The sequence below is a fragment of the Lissotriton vulgaris genome, chromosome 8 (assembly GCF_964263255.1).
Source record: "Lissotriton vulgaris chromosome 8, aLisVul1.2, whole genome shotgun sequence".
Classification (NCBI taxonomy): domain Eukaryota; kingdom Metazoa; phylum Chordata; class Amphibia; order Caudata; family Salamandridae; genus Lissotriton; species Lissotriton vulgaris.
The window spans coordinates 1384316614-1384339912 of record NC_141696.1 but is presented as its reverse complement, the minus strand read 5'-3'; the positions used below and the strand labels follow the sequence as shown (position 1 = coordinate 1384339912).

At 52.3% G+C, this 23299-nt stretch overlaps 1 protein-coding gene across 9 annotated transcripts in view; it reads right to left on the bottom strand.

Annotated features, from left to right (window-relative positions):
* The window catches only part of RUNX1 (RUNX family transcription factor 1), a 615617-nt gene that overhangs the window by 119520 nt on the left and 472798 nt on the right, over positions 1-23299 (bottom strand). For 7 of the 9 annotated variants that reach the window (XM_086935378.1, XM_086935374.1, XM_086935376.1 and 4 more), the window contains 2 exons: positions 12360-12607; positions 16-172 (listed from right to left, as the gene is read on the bottom strand). In XM_086935378.1, coding sequence (XP_086791504.1) covers positions 16-172; positions 12360-12551 — 349 coding nt within the window. In that variant the 5' untranslated portion in view covers positions 12552-12607. Of the gene's footprint in view, positions 1-15; positions 173-12359; positions 13818-23299 lie in introns of those variants that run through there. The other 2 variants (XM_086935377.1, XM_086935381.1) reach the window with 2 other exon arrangements.

Sequence of the window (23299 nt, the reverse complement as noted above, 5' to 3'; positions counted from 1 at the left end):
TGTGAATAAAGGTACCTCGTCCACTTCGTCCCACGAACCGGAGGTCGTTGAACCGTGCCACCTGGTTCTTCATGGCAGCCGTTGCGTTCCTGAGTTCCGCGGAGTAGTTCTCGTCGTTACCGGCCATGACGGTGACCAAGGTGCCGTCAGGAACATCTCCCAAGGCGACCACCTGAAACGGGTGAAGCACAACCGTAAGTGACAAGAAGCCTCTGTGCACCTTTCAAGGCTCTGCCAATCAAAACATAATCCCTTCATGTGTTGGGTGAGTTGGACCAATGGACAAGGTTTGTGTGTTATGCTATGTTACTTAGATTTATAGAGTGCGTGGCTACCCAGACACGGGCTTCCCAGCGATGTGGTCCCATGTACTGCAGAGTCACACACAAACTTTGACCTCTTGCAAAAAGAACATTTACACTGGATTGTCTCATTGCTTGGAAGATGGCATGTGTGCCTTACATTTTTGTTTACATTCTTTGGTTTCATTTGTCAGGACTAGTCTAAGCTTGGTCAGTGGCCCTCTCTTTGTCTGTGATAGCGCCGGGACACCCCGTTGGGGTAGCTGCATGCTTAATAAATGCCTTATTATTATTATTACTTTTATTGGGTGGGAGGCATCCTTTCATCCCATCAGAATCAAGTGATTTCGCGTCCTTTCCAAGGCTTTCTGGGGGTTTTGAAGACGCCTCAGAAATGAGATGAAAGTGTTAAGTGATGAGACTTGAAACCACAAGGACACAACTTTATGATAAAAGGTGGCAGTTCCACTGCAGAGAGTGGGTTTTGCAGAGATTTGTGTCAGAGCTGGAATAAAAAGGTTTTAGTGCTGAGAAAATAAGAGAAAGGAATTCTTCGAAAAGAACCAAAGAGCGGGGCCGGTACAGAAAGAGCGCCTTGACCAGGTCTGAATTGCTGAGTTGAAGGGATGAGAACCAGAGAAATATATGGAATACTGAGTTAACACATCCAATGGTGTAGTAGTTGTCAGGGGCGGCCTTAGGCATGTGCAAGCTGTGCACCTGCACAGGGCCACCAAACCCCAGGGGCCACCACGCCAATATATATCCTTAATATAGTAATCCTCTGAGGATGGATACCTATTTGTGTGGTGGGCCCTGGCATCGATTTGGCGGCCTCCGGCTCTGTTCCACTTCCAAACACCCTGACCGCCACCCCTTCACTGGCCTCTGCGCTCCGCCCCGCCTGGACCCCCTCTTCCGGGGCCCCCTACCTACGCTCCCTGCCCAGGGCTGCCATGAGCCTAGAGCCGCCCCTGTAGTTGTCGTCACACGGCCACATAGTGGTGCTATTGATCCTATCCACTCGCCTACTTACATCAGTGTCTGTCACCTCTCTACTACTCTAGCCCACCATCACATCTGACCCCTCCACCTGGCATTTGCCAACACTCACTGCATGGGCCCACCATGGAGTCTGTCACCTCCACTGCATGGGCCCACCATGGCGTCTGTCACCTCCACACTGAATGGGCCCCCCATGGCGTCTGTCCCCTTCACAATGAATGGGCCCCCCATGGCGTCTGTCACCTCCACACTGCATGGACCCCCGTGGCGTCTGTCCCCTTCACACTGCATGGACCCCCATGGCGTCTGTCACCTCCACACTGCATGGACCCCCATGGCGTCTGTCACCTCCACAATGAATGGGCCCCCCATGGCGTCTGTCACCTCCACACTGCATGGGCCCACCATGGCATCTGTCACCTCCACAATGCATGGACCCCCCATGGCGTCTGTCACTTCCGCTGCACGGGCCCCCATGGCGTCAGCAGCTTCCCAATGTTTTACCACACTTAGTCCACCCCAAGTATCATACGGAGATCCAAATTCCACCCCGCCTAATCCCATAAATATAAGCGACGGGGTACGTACAATCGAACAGCAGCGCGCTACATGCCCGCCACCACTAGGGGGCGCCAGTTATCATCCAATCGGTATCAGCTATCGGCTGGGAATGCTGCCAGAGAGAACAACTGAGCGGGCTGTGAAGAAAGGTTCAGGGGCGATGCAGGGCAAAAGGGAGTGAGAGGCGCGGGGAGGGGGGCCTTGAGGTGGGAATGTGGAGAAACGGGTCAGAAGAGAGAAAGTGGGCGAACTAGGAAATAAGGGATAGATCAGGGCGCTATAGAGATAGGTAGAATGAGAGGGGTGAAGACTGGGGGTGGGGGTGGCACGTGGCAGTGAAAGAACAGCTGGACAGTGAAGGGGTAGTTTAAGAGGGGGGCTCCGGGAGGGAAGGGTCGATGGAGTGGACGAGGGAAGGGTGAGCTGCCTGCCACTGAGTTGGTGAACACAGACGTCTGGCGCTGTAGGGTCTGGAAAGCTGAGTATGCAAGCACGAAATAAAACAATGTACCTTTTTTATGTTTTTTTTCAGTCTCCATTTTTCAAAAGTGAGATCCCCCCCCCCCCCCCCCCCCATCCCCCAGATATGCCAAAGCAAGCTCTGGTTTACTTGACAATGCCCCACCCCTCCCCAAAATAAATAAAAAAGCTGCTTGTGAAAACCGGTGACGTGCTGCAGCATACACACAAATAAACAAGGGATTACCGTTAGCCCCCCATGAAATGGTGTAGAAGGGTTGTTGATATATTTGGGCTCTTTGAAAGTGTCGCTGTGCCCCTCGTGTCGGACCCTGTACCGCCCGTCGGTACCCTGGGAAGGTGCAGGGGTCTGTCCGGTGCTGTGCACGGGGCTGGGGGAGACGGAGGGTGGATGAGGGGGGCTGCTTTGGGCAGCCCATGGCCTGGGCCTCTTCTCGTCTAATGTGTATGACGCGTCAAAGCCCCTCCACCAGCGTCAATTGTATGTTTTCACAGGACGGCCACGCGAACTTCCATATCGAATATGTGAAATGGCAATGTGGGTGGACCGGGGGACCAATGGGTGGGCTGTAAAGGTGGATGGACCAATAAGTGAGCTGTAAGGTGGGTGGATTATCCTCCATAGAGGTGCATGTGCCGTTTTTAGTTTAAGACATTATAAACTTTGTGAGCTAAAATATTAGAATACTGGAAAAGCGAAAAGTCGACATTTTAGTAGGCCTAAGCCGTCCCTCCTGTGAGTCTGGGGTGCGCCTTAGGCCCCCCGTAGGTGCGAAGGGGGCTGTGAGAGACTCCTTGGCACAGGAGCAGACGGGGAGACAGGAGGCACGCTGGGACTTGCCGCCCGGCTCTCGGCCTCGGCGCGCTGTGCGAGCGCGGGGGCTTTACTTGGATTAGCGGGGACTTCTGCTGAGTACATGGCTTTGAAACGGGTCTGTTTTTCATCTCTGTCAATTCAAGCTCCAATTTACCCGATTTGAGGTGCCGCCCGCCCTCCAAAAAACACAACTTGGTATAAACAACCATCAGGCGGAAGAGGCAGTGCGCGGTTTGAAGAGTTTCGGCCGCAGCTTTAAACGGCGCATTGCTCAAAGCGCCAAGAAACCTCTTATGCGCAGGCTATGTTAAGTAACATTGGATTTGAATTGAGGACCTTGCATTTTAAAAGCGAATTCGCTTTTATTTCAAAATTCATACCATCTAAACATTTACGAATTTGTAAGTACTCGCATTTTTGAGTGAGAAAATGCGGCTGCAGTTCGCAAGTTTGGAAGAGGTGGTAGGGTTTGATAGAAAATTCTGCAATTTAGACCTTGAAATACCGTCATTTTTGTATTATTTTAAAATACGAAAGTACTTTTTTTATTTGAAAGTATAGACGTTTTGTATTTGAAATCGCAGGGATGTTTGTGTTTGGAATTCCGTTTATTTTAAAATTTAAAGTTTAGGGCGTGTCATTGAAAAGACGCGTATTTTCTAAACGGAAAACCCTGCATTGTTTGTGTTTGGAAATATTTTTACATTAAAAGTGCAGCCGGTGCTTGTGTTTAAAGGTGCGTTTGTGCTTTTAATTATTGCAAACGTTCGGGGCATGTTGTCCTTAAAGGTACTGTGCGAGCAGAGTGCGGGTCTGTCGCAGTACAGAGGGCTCAAAATGTTAGTATGCTGGTGGCGGGGTGCCCGGCGGAACCCCCTAAAGTGAGTCATTACTAAGGTGGCCCCAACCCCCTTTCCACCCGTGTTGCTCTAGACGCCAGAGGTAACATTTATTTGAAAACACATCTTATTTTGGTGAAATGCGCTTTACATAAAAAACCCAAGTAACAGGCACGTATCCCCTCTCTCGTAGTGCGACAGGCACTAACGAGGAGGAGGGTGAGGCGGGCAAATAACTGGCGACAATATATCTTCTCTGTCTAGCGCCTTGAACAAATGCTACATGTGCGCTACAAAACAATAATACTTGTACTAACAACAGCAAGTACAGTAACAATAATATAATCAAAGGATGTGCTATCGTTATTACTGAAATAAGTACATTTATCCCGTCACGATAACTCAGTGAGTTAAATGTTCGCCACTGAGCGTTCAGAAAATTGAGCGCCATTAGTTAATAATAAGAGCTGTCCTTTCCAGCGCTTAGAAACAGTAGAAGCGGTGAATTCAGTCTACATAAAACCAAATGTCTATTCTTTTTCTTATTCGTATGCACGGTGTTATTTGTAACACATCACAGAGGACAAGTATACGTCTTTAATAACAGGGGGGCCTGGGCCCAGGAACGGGTCTGTGCGCTTAGACGCCGGTGCTGTGGTTACCTGGCCCCGTTATGTTGCCCCTGCAGTCCCAGCAAACATTATTTGCCCTTTGCCCCACAAACAGGCACCTATGATTGGAACAAGACAACCAGTGATGAAGGGGTCAGGGTTGAAATTGTGCGCGTGGGGAGATATCACCTCCTGCGTGTGAAAGCGTGAAAGGACGGTGCGTGTGAAAGGCCTGTGTGTGCATGTGCGGCCCATGTTCACTAGTTCTCGGGGATCACTCTTAGCTGACAATGCTCCGGCTGATTATAGGCTATACATTTGAACAGAAGCTGTGTGGGGAAGTGCGTGACACCAGGGCTCACGAGAACTTCCCCCACACAGGTGTGTGTGCACGCATGTGCACTTGGTGGCACTGCCGGTGTAGGAAAGTACACTAGAGCGCGAAAGGCCTTGGAGTCAGTTTTTAAATCAGTCAGCAACGGCTCAACGGAAACGACGCGCGAGGAAATCCGTCCTGGAAGTTATGCGCCTAACTCCGTGTTATAGGCGTTCTAAGCGCTGCATTGCGACGCCAGGAGCAGTGCGCAGTGAGTCGAGTTTAGATGCGGCGGCCCACTCGCAAAAACATGTGTGTTCGCAGAAGCGACAACGTGTCCTTTGTGCAACCCCTATCATCACAGTGTATGTTACTAAGCGCTGTAAATGGCAGGGTTTGTGATTGCTCAATGTAATACACCGTTTCATTCTAATATGGAAGGGCGAACAGCGGAATTGGCACTGCCCAGTTGGAAGAGCTGCAGGTCACACCAGGTGTCAGCAGCGAGCCGTCGTGCTGGTTATGCACATGCACTCTAACGTATGTTAGGCACTCTCTGCGCATCCATGACAGGGCCAGGTTTGTGACATATACAGACAGCGTAAGTTGCGCTCGGCTGCCCCGAGGCTGCACCAGACGGGGCACAGTGCTCATCGGGGGGGAGGTGTCACAAGCAGCAGGGGGCAGCGAGGGGGCATCATAGGATGGATCCAGCAGGGGGCAGACTGTCAAGACAGTGAGCTGCTGTTTGAAGTGGTGTGTGCAGTGTGGTGGTGTTTGAGGTTTGAAGTGGTGTGTGCAGTGTGGTGGTGTTTGAGGTGGTGTGTGCAGTGTGCTGCTGTTTGAGACTGTGTCTGTCCAATAGCATCTGGTGAGATGCTCACCCACATACTGTGCGAGAGAGCAGTGCCATGTATCTGCCCTGTGGTACCCAGTGAGTTATTAACCCACTCTCAGTGTGAATGAGGAGGGCCCTGCGTCTGCCCTGGGGTGCAGTGAGTTCTTTACTGGCTCTATATATGCATGTGCATTGCCCTGTGGTACACAGTGAGTTATTCATCCACACATTAGTGAGGAGATACCTGTGTGTGCCCGTGTACCCATCCTCAGTGTGAGCAAAAGCATTGCTGTGCCTCTGGTGAGTAATTTGCCCACCCTCGGTGTGAGCGAGACAATTGCTGTGCATCTAGTGAGTTATTTGCCCACCCACAGTGGGAATGAGACCATTGCTGTGCATCTAGTGAGTTATTTACCCATCCTCGGTGTGAGCGAGACCATTGCTGTGCACCTAGTGAGTTATTTACCCATCCTCAGTGTGAGCGAGATGATTGCTGTGCACCTAGTGAGTTATTTACCCACCTTCAGTGTGAGCGAGACTATTGCTGTGCACCTAGTAAGTTATTTACCCACCTTCAGTGTGAGCGAGACCACTGCGGGGCACCTAGTGAGTTATTTACCCACCTTCAGTGTGAGCGAGACCATTGCAGTGCACCTAGTGAGTTATTTACCCATCCTCAGTGTGAGCGAGATGATTGCTGCGCTTGCCTGTGTACCTAGTAAATTATTTACCCATCCTCAGTGTGATCGAGGTGATTGCTGGGTATGCCTGTTTACGAAGTGAGATATGTAACCCTCCTCATTTTTAGCAATGTGATTGTTGGGTATGCCAGTGTAACTAGTGAGTTATTTACCCATCCTCAGTGTGAACGAGGTGATTGCATGGTATGCCTGTGCACCTGGTGAGTTATTTACCCATCCTCAGTGTGAACGAGGTGATTGCTTGGTATGCCTGTGCACCTGGTGAGTTATTTACCCATCCTCAGTCTGAACGAGGTTGTTATGCCTGTGCCCCTGGTGAGTTATTTACCCATCCTCAGTATGAACGAGGTGATTGCTTGGTATGCCTGTGCCCCTGGTGAGTTATTTACCCATCCTCGGTCTGAACGAGGTTGTTATGCCTGTGCCCCTGGTGAGTTATTTACCCATCCTCAGTGTGAACGAGGTGATTGCTTGGTATGCCTGTGCCCCTGGTGAGTTATTTACCCATCCTCAGTCTGAACGAGGTTGTTATGCCTGTGCCCCTGGTGAGTTATTTACCCATCCTCAGTGTGAACGAGGTGATTGCTTGGTATGCTTGTGCCCCATGTGAGTTATTTTCCCACTTTCTGTGTCAGTGAGGAAATCACTCGCCTACCCCATGACTTAATCAACCCTTTTGTCTACGGTAATCAGTGAGAATAATTCAGCCCTAATATGCGAGCATGACCGGGGCATGTGCCTCAGTCAGTTACTCACCCACCCGCTGAGGGACTGAGGAGAGCTCCATGTCGGCTCCTCAGTAAACACAGAGTTATGCAGAGAGGGGGATTCACCCACCCCTCTGCCTGCCTCTGGTACCAGTGACTGATTCATCCAGCCTCTGAGTGAGAGAGCCCTGTGTCTACCACTTAATTCTCAATAAGTTAATTAACCCCATGGATAAGTGAACAGAGAGCCTTCACGTAAGTGAGCAAAGCCCTATGTCTGCCGGATGGAGCTATCCACTCACCCTCTGTGTTAGTGGGGAGAGATCTGGGACTTCTGAGTCAACCAGTGAGTAATTCACCCACATTCTGTGTGAGTGAGGAGAGCCGCGTGTCTCCTCCTCATTACCAACTGAGTAGCCCCCCCCCCCCCCCCCCCCCTCTGGGTGAGTGAGCAGATTCCGCTATCTTCCTTGTGGTACCCAGTGAGTGATTCACACACGACTGTATACCTGAGCAGAGCGCTGTGAAGCAGTGAGTTGTTCGCCCACCTTCTGTGTTCGTGAGCAGAGCATTGTGTCTGGCCCCTCTACCCAGTGAGCTATTCATCCATGCTCTGAGTGGATGGCCAGAGCACTCTGTGGCATACAGTGAGTTATTCATCTAACTTCTGAGCCAGTGAGCAGAGCCCTATGAGGCACAGTGAGAGTGTGTTAGAGCCCTGTGGCTATCATTGGCACCCAGTGAGTTATTCACCCTCCCTCTGAGTGAGTGATCAGAGCCCTGCGTCTTCCCTGTGGCACCCAGTGAGTTATTCACCCTCTCTCTGTGTGAGTGAGCAGAGCCCTGTGTCTGTCCTGTGGCACCCAGTGAGTTATTCACCCTCCCTCTGAGTGAGTGATCAGACCCCTGCGTCTTCCCTAAGGCACCCAGTGAGTTATTCACCCTCCCTCTGAGTGAGCGATTAGAGCCCGGTGTCTTCCCTAGGGCACCCAGTGAGTTATTCACCCTCCCTCTGAGTGAGTGATCAGAGCCCGGTGTCTTCCCTAGGGCACCCAGTGAGTTATTCACCCTCACTCTGAGTGAGTGATCAGAGCCCGGTGTCTTCCCTGGGGCGCCCAGTGAGTTATTCACCCTCCCTCTGAGTGAGTGATCAGAGCCTGGTGTCTTCCCTAGGGCACCCAGTGAGTTATTCACCCTCCCTCTGAGTGAGTGATCAGAGCCCGGTGTCTTCCCTAGGGCACCCAGTGAGTTATTCACCCTCACTCTGAGTGAGTGATCAGAGCCCGATGTCTTCCGTAGGGCACCCAGTGAGTTATTCACCCTCCCTCTGAGTGAGTGATCAGAGCCCGGTGTCTTCCCTAGGGCACCCAGTGAGTTATTTACCTCCCCCTGAGTGAGTGATCAGAGCCCGGTGTCTTCCCTAGGGCACCCAGTGAGTTATTCACCCTCCCTCTGAGTGAGTGATCAGAGCCCGGTGTCTTCCCTAGGGCACCAAGTGAGTTATTCACCCTCCCTCTGAGTGAGTGATCAGAGCCCGGTGTCTTCCCTAGGGCACCCAGTGAGTTATTCACCCTCCCTCTGAGTGAGTGATCAGAGCCCGGTGTCTTCCCTAGGGCACCCAGTGAGTTATTCACCCTCCCTCTGAGTGAGTGATCAGAGCCCAGTGTCTTCCCTAGGGCACCCAGTGAGTTATTCACCCTCCCTCTGAGTGAGTGATCAGAGCCCGGTGTCTTCCGTGGGGCACCCAGTGAGTTATTCACCCTCCCTCTGAGTGAGTGATCAGAGCCCAGTGTCTTCCCTAGGGCACCCAGTGAGTTATTTACCTCCCCCTGAGTGAGTGATCAGAGCCCGGTGTCTTCCGTGGGGCGCCCAGTGAGTTATTCACCCTCTCTCTGTGTGAGTGATCAGAGCCCTGCGTCTTCCCTATGGCACCCAGTGAGTTATTCACCCTCCCTCTGAGTGAGTGATCAGAGCCTGGTGTCTTCCCTAGGGCACCCAGTGAGTTATTCACCCTCCCTCTGAGTGAGTGATCGGACCCCTGCGTCTTCCATTTGGCACCCAGTGAGTTATTCACCCTCCCTATGAGTGAGTGATTAGGGTCCGGTGTCTTCCCTAGGGCACCCAGTGAGTTATTCACCCTCCCTATGAGTGAGTGATTAGGGTCCGGTGTCTTCCCTAGGGCACCCAGTGAGTTATTCACCCTCCCTCTGAGTGAGTGATCAGAGCCCTGCGTCTGTCCTGGGGCACCCAGTGAGTTATTTACCTCCCTCTGAGTGAGTGATCAGCCCTGCGCCTGCTCTTCTCCTTGGTACACAGCTCACAGCTACCCTGGGAACACTTACTGCAGATGAGCCAGGCCTGCAGCAGTCACCCTGGCTGCTGAAGGGCTCTTTTGTAGTCCAGTAAGCCTCGGTGAGTAACACACAGACGCGCCATGGTGAATAAGCACCGAGTGATGTCTCATAGCAGCAACAGAGCTCAGGGGGATGAGGCACCCTCCGGAGACACCTCTAAGCACCTCACCGATGAAAGGTTCACATCCCACAGGGATGACTTAGCCTTTCATTCTTCAGAGGCCAATGAATGCAGCACTGTTCTGATGGGTAAAAGATACCTGTTATGTACAGTGATGTAAACCAGCATAAAGCTGCGGTACAAAGTGCTAGAGAACGAAAGCTAGCACTTTTTGCCTGCACTTCTCAATGAAGCACTTGGTTCTGATGCAGGTGTAAATAGGCCGAAAACCTTGTTTTGTTACAGCATTTATATAGCGCACTATTCCACCACTGCAGTGTCAAGGCACTGTCTAAAGGACATGTTTATGGTAGATGTGTTCTATTACTACCTAACCACAGTGCAAGGGTTACAATGGCGCGGGATCGCTTGTTAGATGCACTGTGCAGAAAGACTGGACAGTAATTCCTGCATTACAAGCAGACATGTTGCGAGTCATTTTTCGGGCCAATTGGCGCTTCATACATTTTATTTAGATTGGGGCTGGCCAAACCACAGTCAATTAGACTCAAAATGTGGATTCCCAATACACGACAGGCAGGATGGCTCAGTGAATTGAAAGCTTGCTGCTGAAACATGCAGTGACCTGCAGGTTAGGTAGTTGAGTCCTAGCATGGCCTACTCAGCCTTCCATCCTTCAGAGGCGGGTCAGCTGAGTCAATCAAATTAAATAATAGTAACACCTGTTATTATTTTGCTTAAAAGTGTCTTATTTTATGCACTATCTTAAAAAGGGTTCACAGTGTCATCAAGCCGGTGCTACTTATGCATTAAGTCTGTACTCAACTGGTGCTAGCCCGGTAAAGGACCCAGCGGCACCATTGCAGTTATGGTCAAAGAGTGAAGTCATTGAACCCGTCCCACCCTTCGTGACCTCTTATGTCAATTTGAAATTTGTGGAAAGATATAGTTTGGGGGAACAGTGCAATAGGCGTGGGCATTCTTGCAGTTGTAGCAGGTACAGGGACCTCCAAAAGCTGCTTGGAGGAACAGAAGGGATTTTATGGGTTAGATGGCAAGAGCCATTCATGGCTATTAGGTTAGGAAAAAACACATTTCCTGCCTGTGATGGATTGTAAAGCCTCTCATATGTAATACCTCTCTAGAGTTAGGGGTTTGTTTTCAGCGTGGTTGTCCGCACAAAGATGTAGCTCAGGCTTTTCACTGAGTTCAGGGATGGGTCTGAGCCATGGATGGGGGCAACTCTCAGTGCCCCCAAGGCCGTACTGGCCATCAGGTTTCCCTTGAAGGCTGAGGGAGGGGGGTCAGTTTTGTTACTGGGGGGGTCAGTGTTTTAGCAGTGCAGTAGTTTTAAAAGCACTGCAGAGTTCCTTGTATAACCAACGGGTACCTGCTGATCAAAGGTTTGTCTAGTGGTAGTTTTGACTCATCTAAGGCAGTGCAGAAGGTTACTATGCCTGCTGCATAGAGTGTGTACTATGTAGATTACAGAACAGTATTTCATATGTATAGCTCAGTGAGTTACTGCTCTTGTCACCGAGATCATTTTGTTACTGTTCAGTCATATGTTAAAATTGTAATCTAGGTTAGAAAGTTGTTATTTTGTCCCAGTCTTTCATTATGCTAATTTTGCTAAAATGGGTAAAAATGAATTCTTCTTAGTAAAGTCAACCCTAACCACTGTGTTATGTTCCGAATTCTGAGTTTGTGCTTCCCCAGACCAAGCATGCTTAGCAAATGCCTACCAGTATGGATGACATGTGAATCCTACACACTGTATTTCCCTTTATGTTAAGTAAAACATTTTATACACTGATTTACATACATATGATTCGTTGCCTCTGTCTGTGTGTGGGATCGAAAATGCTCTGAGACCGGTATGAGAGGCACTATAAAACAAATGAAATACATGTGAGAGAGGGGCTATGGAGCGGTGAGAGGCACTGCCGGAGGGTGATAGTGAGGGTATCAATAAAGAGCCCCCAATAAAGACAGCCGTATCCTAGTGCACTGTAAGGTCACCATTTACTATGCTTTACAAACTAATACAATAAAATATACAATTAAAAATGTGTTGTAGAAGGCACCAATTATGCCATTTTACCCCAAATTTTCCTGGGAGGAGAACTTCCCCCAAAAAACTTGTAGTGGTCATGCTTGCTCGCTTTTCACCGTATGGGTGTTGGTCTGACAAAGTTGTCGGGGTTACTTTGGATTCCCATTCCGGACCTGAGTGCCCCATGCACCCCGTACTGTAATATTAACTTTGAGTGAATCTGCATGGAATGTTTCTTCAACCATCTTGTAAGTGGTCCCCTATACCCTGAAGGCACGGCAAGTTTTTGTATATTTGCATTTTTATACAGCACTTGAACCTTGAGTTGTCAATCTCTCAGTAGTTGGACAGTGTGAGAAGTGTTGGTTGTATAATGTTCCTAAAGTAAGGTAATTGTTTCTGCTGTAGTTTCTCCTCGTCACAGTCAAAGATATGATTTTTCAATCATTTTGGAGTACTAGAGGTTGAAACAAAAGAGCGGATGCCACCCTCTCCAGTCTTTCACATGCCATAACTTGAGGCTTAGAGATTAAAATTGAAAAATCACCCATGTCAGCTCAGAACAAGACAGAGGTCCTTTTAGTCTATGTTATAGCACTCAACCCAACAGGTAAACCATCTGCACCCACACTTAGAAAAAACATGGCCTACCTTGAAGGCGATGGGCAGCGTTTTGTTGCACCTCCAGTGGGTGGGCAGCACCGAGCAGAGGAAGTTTGGGCTGTCGGTTCTCACCAGCTCACCGGGGTGGTCGGCCAGCACCTCCACCATGCTGCGGTCAGCAGTCCTCATCTTGCCCGCCAGGGCGGCGCTGGTGTTGTCCAGGGTCAGCGACTCAGTCATCTTGCCCGGGGTCAGGGTGGCGGAGGGCGGCGTGAAGCGGCGGCTGGTGCTGGTATCTACGGGGATACGCATCACAACAGGCCTTTTTTTCAGTCAAAGATCCCCAAAATGTAAAAGCTCAAGCAAAAAAATTGGCAAAAAAACAAGGCGTTCAACTTTCTAAAAGGTCCACCACATATGTACACAGGGTTTGGGAAGCAAGATATCAAAAACTTAGGAAGTGAACTCGAAAATCACTACAGAAGTCAAGACAAATACCAGTTTACTTGTGTAATCACTTGCAAATCCAAAAGGCAATAGGACGAGAAGAACAGTATTTCTCTGCTAATTGTCTTTATAGTTCAGTTTTTGGTGGTTTCAAAGCTGTCTTCGGAGTCAACATACTCTGGGTTAATCTGTATTATTTTTTTGAGGCAAGAAAAAGTATGGTTCTACCTAAAAATGAGTATTGTTGATAAAAAAAAGAAGCTGTTCGGTTTCCTGTCAGGTTATTTGTCTAAGGTCCCAGTACAGCATAGAATACATTGGCCTCGAGGCCGCCCTGTTCCCGTTTCTTGGCAGTCAGGCCTGCTTGGGTGATGAGCAGCGCTGCGGGGCAGCAGGCAGCCCAGGGTATCCGGGGACCAGCGAGTTACAGCGCGCCCTGGAGGGCTGCGGGCTCCAGAGAGACGGAGACACAACAGAACCGGAAACACCTTCTGGGCAGGACTTGAATTAAACTTTGAAAATCAGCTTCAGTAGTTTAAGGGAGTGCATGACGAAAAAGAGGAAAATCAATCCCAGTGCATAGTAAAAAAATATATATATATATAAACTTGAAGGAGGGTTAACAAAGGACAAGAATTCTCAGGCTGCGGTTCCAGGGCAGACCGGGCTTCGGCAGATGAGGTTCTGGGTTGGTCCCGCGGCTGCCCTGTGGTTTTCAGCAGCGCACACACTCTAGCAGAGCGCCTGCCTGTGAGTCACGCTGGGTTTTGCAATCTTGCTGAAGATTCGGCCACAGCAGGTGAGGCGTGCTGTGGTGCCGGCCCGCCGTGCTGTGGTGTCGGCCTGCGGTGAGTTGTGAGTGCTGCTGGGGGTAGTTCAGGGGTCCAGCCCTTTGAAGGGTTCAGCCGGCCGCTGTCCAGGCGGGGGAGGGCGGGGGCTGTGGTACCCTGGGGGCCGGGCTGCGGGCGGTGCGGTGGTTCGGGTTGGCCGCAGACCTGGGGAGCCCCGCTCCTGCCCTGCGCCCGCTCGCCGTATGAATGGGATGCCTGGGAGCCAGGGCGCTTTTACTCTCAGGCTGCTGGAGGAATGCCGGCTGCTGGCTCATTTGCATGGGAGGGGGCGATGGCCAATCAGCGCGCTCTGAAGGCACCGGGGCGGGGCCAGGCGGCTGCGGCTGCTGCTGGCGAGGACTCTCGAGCTACTGTGCGAGCGGCAGCCGCGGGGAGGGCGCCGGCGCGGGGAGCATGTGCCGCCGCTGCCAGAGCGAGGGAGCCCGGGGGAGGCCGGCGGAGTCCCCGGAGCTCAGGGGCTGGAATGGAATGAGTACCAGCGTTCCGCTCACGATTGACTATTTGGGAAAAATGCCTTGTCACCAATGTTTTTAGAACTGGGCGCTATATGCACACTCATAAGTTTGCAACACCCGTATTTCATTTGATAAGGAATAGATTGCCTTGTTTTCAGGGGCCCCGGCAGGAAGTTTTGTGACCCATCTGCAGGAGTTTTGGAGAAGACGTGTTTTGGTGAAGACATATATTTGTTTTTTGATGTGCTGATTGATGTTGGTAATCAGCAGGTGTTGGCGACTTATAGATGAGGACGTCCTGGGCTGGGAGAGGGATACAGAGTTAGAAGTTCATAAACTCCTGTCTGTGTGCGTGTGTGTGTAAGGTGGGCGAGGGGGGAGGGGGGTGGGTAGTCCGCCCTGTGTGTTTAAGGGGGCACTTGGTGATTGGCTCAACGTTTTCGGTGCTTGCAGGCCCTTACTCGTGGTGAAGTTGTGCTCTTGTGGGCAAGGGTTAAACTGCGCGGTGTTGGGGAGTTGTGAGGAAATTGCCACTTTTACCTTCCCTGAGGGGGCAAAGTCGTTTGCCTGTGAAGGGTTTATGGAAGGGATGTGTAGCTCTACACACCCGACTCGGGTGTGTGGCGCTACAAAAGCTTCCATAAACCCTTCACTCCGAGGGGGTTGAATGAGTGTGTGTGCAATCCGAGGAGCGGTGCCATTCACTCAGAAGTCGTGGTCCGCGTCTCAGCACCCACCTCCCCCCCCCCTTCACTGTGTGACTAATCACCGACTGCTGTGTGCTCTGTTAAACATGTCATCACATCGTGCAGCACGGCCTACCTCACGCCCCTCTGCCTCTGTCTGCCCCCTGCCTCTGCCTGCCCCCCCTCGGCACCCCCAAAGTGCCTCGTTAACTATGACCAGAAGACAGGCGCTGCGGTTCCCAGGCGGCCCGTGTGCTCCATTTTGACTCATCCACTCTCCAGCGGCCTGTTTTATTTTCTTCAGCGGCGCGTTTTTCTCCCCACGTCGTGTTTTGTTGTCTATAAAGCCACAGACCGCCCGTGGGAGGCGGGGGCAGACCAGGGCCTGAATGTCACGGCCGGTTACACTTCCAGGAAATATAACCGCAAGAATTCGGCGGCACCCCCTCCTCCTCCTCACACAGAGACACACAGAGAGCCGAGCACTGGAGGGAGGATCCGCCTTTTCCTGCCACTGACAGCCTGCATGCCAGTGCGTGCACCCACCCTCCGCCTGCCACTGCCAGCCCGTTTCTACCCACGACGTGCCCACCCACTGCACCAATGTATATACAACTTAAGCCTGCCACTGCACCTGCTGGTGCACCCTCAGCCTGTCCCGGCCCCCAAACACCCTGCACACTCCCACCCTCAACTTGCCAGGGCACTCGCCCACCCTCAACCCACCAGTGCACCCCCTTCAGTCTGCCAGTGAAGTCACCCACTTTCAGCCTGCCAGTGTACCCCACAGGCTTCAAGTGCACTCATCCGCCTTGTCTGCTAGTGGACTCCCCCTCTTAGAGCCTGCTAGTGCCCAACCCTCGACCTGCCAGTGCACTCACCCTCTGTCTGCTAAAGCCTCTGCAGACTGCCAGCACGTACCCACACCTCCCCGCGTGCCACCCTCAGGCAGCCAGTGCACCCACCCATCGGCCTATGAGTGCCCACCCCAACCCTCCGCTTGACAACTCACCCTCTGACTCCAAGTGAGCCGCCCTCAGGCTGCCGGTGCGCTCACCCACTTTCAGTCTGGCAAACTTGGCAGTCCACCACTCCAGCCAGTGCAGTCACCCGCCCTGTCTGTCAGCTTACTGCACCACCCACAACCTGCTAGTGCACGCCCCGCTTTATGCCTGCCAGTGCACTCCACTCACTCATCTGCCTGCCAGTGCACTCCACTCACTCATCGGCCTGCCAGTGCACTCCACTCACCCGTCCTCTGTCTGCCAGTGGACTCCACTCACCCACCCTCTGTCTGTCAGTGCACTCCACTCACCCGTCCTCTGAATGCCAGTGCACTCCACTCACTCATCGGCCTGCCAGTGCACTCCACTCACTCATCGGCCTACCAGTGCACTCCACTCACCCATCCTCTGTCTGCCAGTGCACTCCACTCACCCATCCTCTGTCGGCCAGTGCACTCCACTCACTCATCGGCCTGCCAGTGCACTCCACTCACTCATCGGCCTACCAGTGCACTCCACTCACCCATCCTCTGTCTGCCAGTGCACTCCACTCACCCATCCTCTGTCTGCCAGTGCACTCCACTCACCCATCCTCTGTCTGCCAGTGCACTCTACTCACTCATCGGCCTGCCAGTGCACTCCACTCACCCGTCCTCTGTCTGCCAGTGCACTCCACTCACCCATCGGCCTGCCAGTGCACTCCACTCACCCATCTTCTGTCTGCCAGTGCACTCCACTCACCCATCCTCTGTCTGCCAGTGCACTTCACTTACCCTTCGGCCTGCCAGTGCACTTCACTTACCCTTCGGCCTGCCAGTGCACTCCACTCACCCATCTTCTGTCTGCCAGTGAACTCCACTCACCCATCCTCTGTCTGCCAGTGCACTTCACTTACCCTTCGGCCTGCCAGTGCACTCCACTCACTCATAGGGCTGCCAGTGCTCTCCACTCACCCATCCTGTCTGCCAGTGCACTCCACTCACCCATCTTCTGTCTGCCAGTGCTCTCCACTCACCCATCCTGTCTGCCAGTGCACTCCATTCACCCATCGGCCTGCCAGTGCACTCCACTCACCCATCCTGTCTGCCAGTGCACTCCATTCACCCATCCTCTGTCTGCCAGTGCACTTCACTTACCCTTCGGCCTGCCAGTGCATTCCACTCACTCATCGGCCTGCCAGTGCACTCCACTCACCCATCCTGTCTGCCAGTGCACTCCACTCACCCGTCCTCTGTCTGCCAGTGCACTTCACTTACCCTTCGGCCTGCCAGTGCACTCCACTCACTCATCGGCCTGCCAGTGCACTCCACTCACCCATCCTGTCTGCCAGTGCACTCCACTCACCTGTCCTCTGTCTGCCAGTGCACTTCACTTACCCTTCGGCCTGCCAGTGCACTCCACTCACTCATCGGCCTGCCAGTGCACTCCACTCACCCATCTTCTGTCTGCCAGTGCTCTCCACTCACCCATCCTGTCTGCCAGTGCACTCCATTCACCCATCCTGTCTGCCAATGCACTCCACTCACCCATCCTCTGTCTGCCAGTGCACTTCACTTATCCTTCGGCCTGCCAGTGCACTCCACTCACTCATCGGCCTGCCAGTGCACTCCACTCACCCATCCTCTGTCTGCCAGTGCTCTCCACTCACCCATCCTGTCTGCCAGTGCACTCCACTCACCCATCCTGTCTGCCAGTGCACTTCACTCACCCATCTTCTGTCTGCCAGTGCTCTCCACTCACCCATCCTGTCTGCCAGTGCTCTCCACTCACCCACCCTGTCTGCCAGTGCACTCCACTCACCCATCTTCTGTCTGCCAGTGCTCTCCACTCACCCATCCTGTCTGCCAGTGCACTCCACTCACCCATCTTCTGTCTGCCAGTGCTCTCCACTCACCCATCCTGTCTGCCAGTGCACTCCGCTCACCCATCTTCTGTTTGCCAGTGCTCTCCACTCACCCATCCTGTCTGCCAGTGCTCTCCACTCACCCATCCTGTCTGCCAGTGCACTCCACTCACCCATCTTCTGTCTGTCAGTGCTCTCCACTCACCCATCCTGTCTGCCAGTGCTCTCCACTCACCCATCCTGTCTGCCAGTGCACTCCACTCACCCATCTTCTGTCTGCCAGTGCACTCCATTCACCCATCCTGTCTGCCAGTGCACTCCACTCACCCATCTTCTGTCTGCCAGTGCACTCCACTCACCCATCCTGTCTGCCAGTGCACTCCACTCACCCATCTTCTGTCTGCCAGTGCACTCCACTCACCCATCCTCTGTCTGCCAGTGCTCTCCACTCACCCATCCTGTCTGCCAGTGCTCTCCACTCACCCATCCTGTCTGCCAGTGCACTCCACTCACCCATCTTCTGCCAATGCTCTCCACTCACCCATCCTGTCTGCCAGTGCTCTGCACTCACTCATCCTATCTGCCAGTGCACTCCACTCACCTATCCTGTCTGCCAGTGCTCTCCACTCACCCGTCCTCTGTCTGCCAGTGCACTCCACTCACCCATCTTCTGTCTGCCAGTGCACTCCACTCACCCATCTTCTGTCTGCCAGTGCACTCCACTCACCCATCCTCTGTCTGCCAGTGCACTCCACCCACCCATCCTGTCTGCCAGTGCTCTCAACTCACCCATCCTGTCTACCAATGCCCTCCACTCACCCATCTTCTGTCTGCCAGTGCACTCCATTCACCCATCCTGTCTGCCAGGGCACTCCACTCACCTATCCTCTGTCTGCCAGTGCACTCCACTCACCCATCCTGTCTGCCAGTGCACTCCACTCACCCATCCTGTTTGCCAGTGCACTCCACTCACTCATCGGCCTGCCAGTGAACTCCACTCACTCATCCTGTCTGCCAGTGCACTCCATTCACCCATCCTGCCTGCCAGTGCACTCCACTCACCCATCCTGTCTGCCAGTGCACTCCACTCACCCATCCTGTCTGCCAGTGCACTCCACTCACTCATCGGCCTGCCAGTGAACTCCACTCACTCATCCTGTCTGCTAGTGCACTCCATTCACCCATCCTGCCTGCCGGTGCACTCCACTCACCCATCCTGTCTGCCAGTGCACTCCACTCACCCACCCTCTGTCTGTCAGTGCACTCCACTCGCCCATCCTCTGCCCGACAGGGCGCCACCCCAGACTGAGAGTGTAAACTCGCCCCTCAGCCTGCCAGTGCCCCGCCTGCCCACAGCACTCCACCGTGGCACCGAGGCGCCTTATTTTGCCGTGTTTTATTGTCCTGCGGTGCCCCGTTTCATTCTGCACCACAGTTTCTTGCATTAGCCTGAATTGGTCTTCACCAGACAGCCAGTTCACCCCCCCACCAAGATCCTGCCAGTATTCGTGCCCACCCTTACCCTGTCAAAGTACCCCCGCCGTCACTTGCTACTGTGCACGCTGCCCTGAGCCTGCCAGTGCATGCATCCACCTGGCTGGCAGGGGCCCTAGTACCAGGAATGAAATGGGGGCCCTGGCTGCTGTTTGAAACATAAAATACAACGATACTCTAGGTTCAGTGGGCCCCTGAGGGCCTCTGGGCCCCGGAGCCACTGCACCTGCTGTACCAGTGACAGCTGCGGCTCTGACAGCGCGCCCACCCTCAGTCCGGCACACACTCACGCCCACTCCTCAGCTGGCAGGGCATTCAGGCTTTCATAAGTAGTCTGGGAACACAAGCACACACCCTAAGCCCCCGAATCCATGTTTGACTGTGCATAGTGCGTGTGAAAATAGCCATTTACCTTATTACACTTTCATTTCTCCTGTTGTATCACCCCGGCCCGGGCACTGAAGACAACCTGACCGCATGCCTCTTTTCATGACGTAGTGTCCGCGTGTCTTCACTGGACTCTATTCTAGCCATGCACATGATAATAATCCTCATCTCCCAGTGTGTACAGCGCACAGCTACTTTCAATGAAGCTTCCCGGCGCTTGCGGCGTACCAATCAACTGGTACTACAAGATGAAGGGTCGAAGGATCAAAAGTTAATTAAAAAAGAAAGGCCTCTATTTTCTTTTTAGAGGTGGATTCGGAGGGGCCAGAAATAAACTAAAGGGGAAGACACCTCAAAAAATTCGATGTAAGATTAGAAAAAGGCCCTGCCTCCCGCTTTATGGTTTTGTGAAAGGTGGGGACTTGCAAGAACTTACAATTAAATTGAAGACAATGTGTGATTCTGTTCCTTGAATACAAAGGACCTTTCTGATCAAAGTATAGTATAAACATATAAAATATTTTTGCTGAAAGGCACATTTGTTTTGGCTGTTTTGTGGAATTTTTTTTACATTAAAGGCGCGAGGTTTGATGGGTTTTAAAACCCAGATCCGCGAATGATCTATAAAGTTTCTGTTCTGTGATGTCGATGCCCTACAGTGCCACGCGGGGGCGCCAAGAGACCTGGAGCCCCTGCTGCTCGTTGGCTGCCAGGCGCTGGTGCAGGAGGTCGCTGATAGCATCTGTCTGCAGCGCCCGGGTGAGACAGACGGCCACAGGGCCGCGGGTCACAGCCGGCAGGGCAGGCTGCACTTGAACTCAAGAGACCCGAGGCCTGTCCCGGCCGGGTGAGGCGACTGCAGCCCGCGCAGCCATGTTGTTTATATGTTTATCCACCCAACAGCCGTGCCTCTCTAATCCGGCCTCAGTCACAGCCCGCGGGGCAGTTTGGAAGATAGCGCTTCAGTTTTATTTATTCTTATTTTTATTTTGAAAGTTTTATATAGCGCAGTTTTGAGTTGTGTAAAGCGCTTCGAGACTACGTCAGCGCTGTGTCGAATGATACATGATATACATACATGAAAAACTACCAAATGAGCGATGTAATTGCTCACGCCTGACAGGAAGCAGCGCGGTGACATCTCTGTGCAATCGGGCTCAGGAACTTCGACGGACTGAAAAGTGTGTGGCGCTCGGTACAAATGTGTGTTACCGCCAACAAGCGGCGAGCAGTTGTGTTCGCCAGATCTGCAGAGGGTTTTCCTAAGTCTCCTCTGACAAAGCCGTGCAAACGGCCACACGTGTTTCAACCAATGGAGTACGTCCAGTGTAAGGGAAAACGGCGGGTCCCTTGCAGAATGTTAAGAAGGGCCCCAGCGTCTCCCATATCCTACAGCTTATCCTTGGCCTTGGGCTGAATGGGGCCCCCTTGAAAGGCATAGGGGGGCCCTGAAGCGTTGTCCCCTCTACCCCACAGGGGCTCTAGGGGCCTTTGTTACGCCACGCCGTCTTTGTCACGCCTGCTTGCCGATGTCCCGCACACCGTGCACGCATAGGTTCTTTTTGGGGTTTGTGCACGCATAGATGAGATACAGAGACTCACGGAGGGCTACAGGTGGCAGCTGCGCCCGGACACCTCTCCCTCTGTTATCGGCCAGGAGGGGGCGCTGTAGCTCCTACTGACAGGGGAGGTCGTCGTCACTTGCATCCTGAGAGAATAGCTTCAAGGATGCATCCAGTGGATCACAATTCAATATATTCCTAAGTAATAAATACAATATACTGCTGTGCACTGCAAAACAAGGCAGTGTAACCCGCCACCAGTGCTGGGAAGGATGCCCCGGACCCCGGTGCAAGAAGGGACTGCTGCTGGGTAGTAAAACACAGCAGTGTGTCCTGGACCCCGGTGCCGCTGCACCTGCTGCACCAATGATAGCAACGCACCCGCCGGCTACACTGAAATTCGATCAAAAGTGGAATATGATAAAAACACAACTGCACGAAACAAACAAGACAACGCAATACACTAATGTACAGTAAAACCACAGGCAAAAACCACACACAACGGAATGCAACACCATGCAATGCAATTCAAGACAACACGCGACACAACACTACAACAATATGAAATAGCTCATTGCAGTACAATAAGAGGGGCAAAATAAGGCTGTGCAGTGCAACTGAACACAAAACAAGCCAATGCGCTTTGACACACTGCAATCCAGTAAATGCAATGCGATACTACACACTCAATGGCAAAACAAATAAAGCAAAATCATACTATGCAATGCAACAGCATACACAATACACCACCACAACACATTACAATGCGAGATAGTGCTCCACAGCACAATACAGTGCAACACACTCCAAGGCGCAGGTGTCGCCAAGGGTAGGCCGTACTTGTGAACTCTCGTGTGCCCTGGTACACATACTGTGTGTGCACACGTAGGGCAGTACCTCGCCCTGATGTGCACGGTCCGTGCACCGGAAGATGGCTGTGTGTTCCGGGGGGACCAAACCCCCCCCCCCCCATCTTTCTCTGGGTTTGGGGGTGTTTTGCAGCTGCTTGTGCGCCAGGTTTCAATGCCATCCCACGCTCTTTGCACCCGCCGTGAAAACCTGTGGACACGCCCTGCAAGAAGAGGCACCCGAAACCCATCAGATCAACATGGGGTGGAGGGGTGGGGGCTGTGCGCATAGATGCACCATGTGTTTCAGGGAGTGACCAGAGGCCGCAGTACCACTATAGATGTCATTTCATGCACAGGATGCTGAGTGGACCCCAGGGTCCGGGGCCCCTTTTGGTACTATGTGCTGAGAGGAGCCGCAGCGGTGCGCAGCGCTATGAAACGTGGCATCTGATGTCCAGGGGTTTTAAAAATATTACTCTCGGGGCCACGGGGGTGAAGCGGGGGTTGGCAGGGATGTCGCTGGGAATAATGCCGAGGGCAGGCGCTCTGTTCAATGAGTGACCGAGAGTACAGTGCTAGTAAACACTGCGTCTGATGTACAGAACGGTCCACGCCAGCACGTTAAGACTCGCCTTAATTAGCGCCAGGGCGCCGCTCAGAAGCTTTCTAAATACAGCGGGTTACAATCATCAATGCTCCCCCACCCACCTTTAGTATCAACCTCGAAAGGATGAACGGCGGCGCCTGTCCTGCAAGGACTCTTGGCATTGGCAACAATACCAGTTTCCAGCTGTTGATGGCATCTCGTTTCTGACTGGCATGGGTGAAGCAAGGACGGGCTTTTGCGCGTCTACTGGGAAGGTAAGGGGGAAAAAAATCACTCCTTTAGGTACCGGTTACATTACAACGACATAACGGATTCTAAGGGTGTCTGTTACCTTACGCCAATATTTACTACTAACGAGTGCATTTATTCTCTCTTTGCGTATGTAGTCCCAAAAATCTTAATCTAAATGTGACCAGTAGTAACCAGTTGTAACTGGTTAAATAGAATTACCAAATGGAATGAACATGTGCTCAGATCGCCGAGCTATCCTAGTAGACCCGGCTGGTAATTGTTAAAACCGAGAAATCATTAGAGATGGAAAGGCAAGCATGGGGTCCACCCGACCCCCTCAACACCCCTTCCCGACCTTGAGAAATTAAGGAAAACGCATTGATATTAGTGGAAAGGTACACACACTGGCTTCTTAACTACAACACATATGTTGTTCAGTAATGTGTGAATACCTTGGCGAAAAAAAGGTGTCGCGCTCAGGAAATACGCTGCACACCTTGAATTAAACAAAAAAAAAAACACACAAAAAACGGGTCGATGGTAAGAGGTGCCGATTCGATTGAATCACAC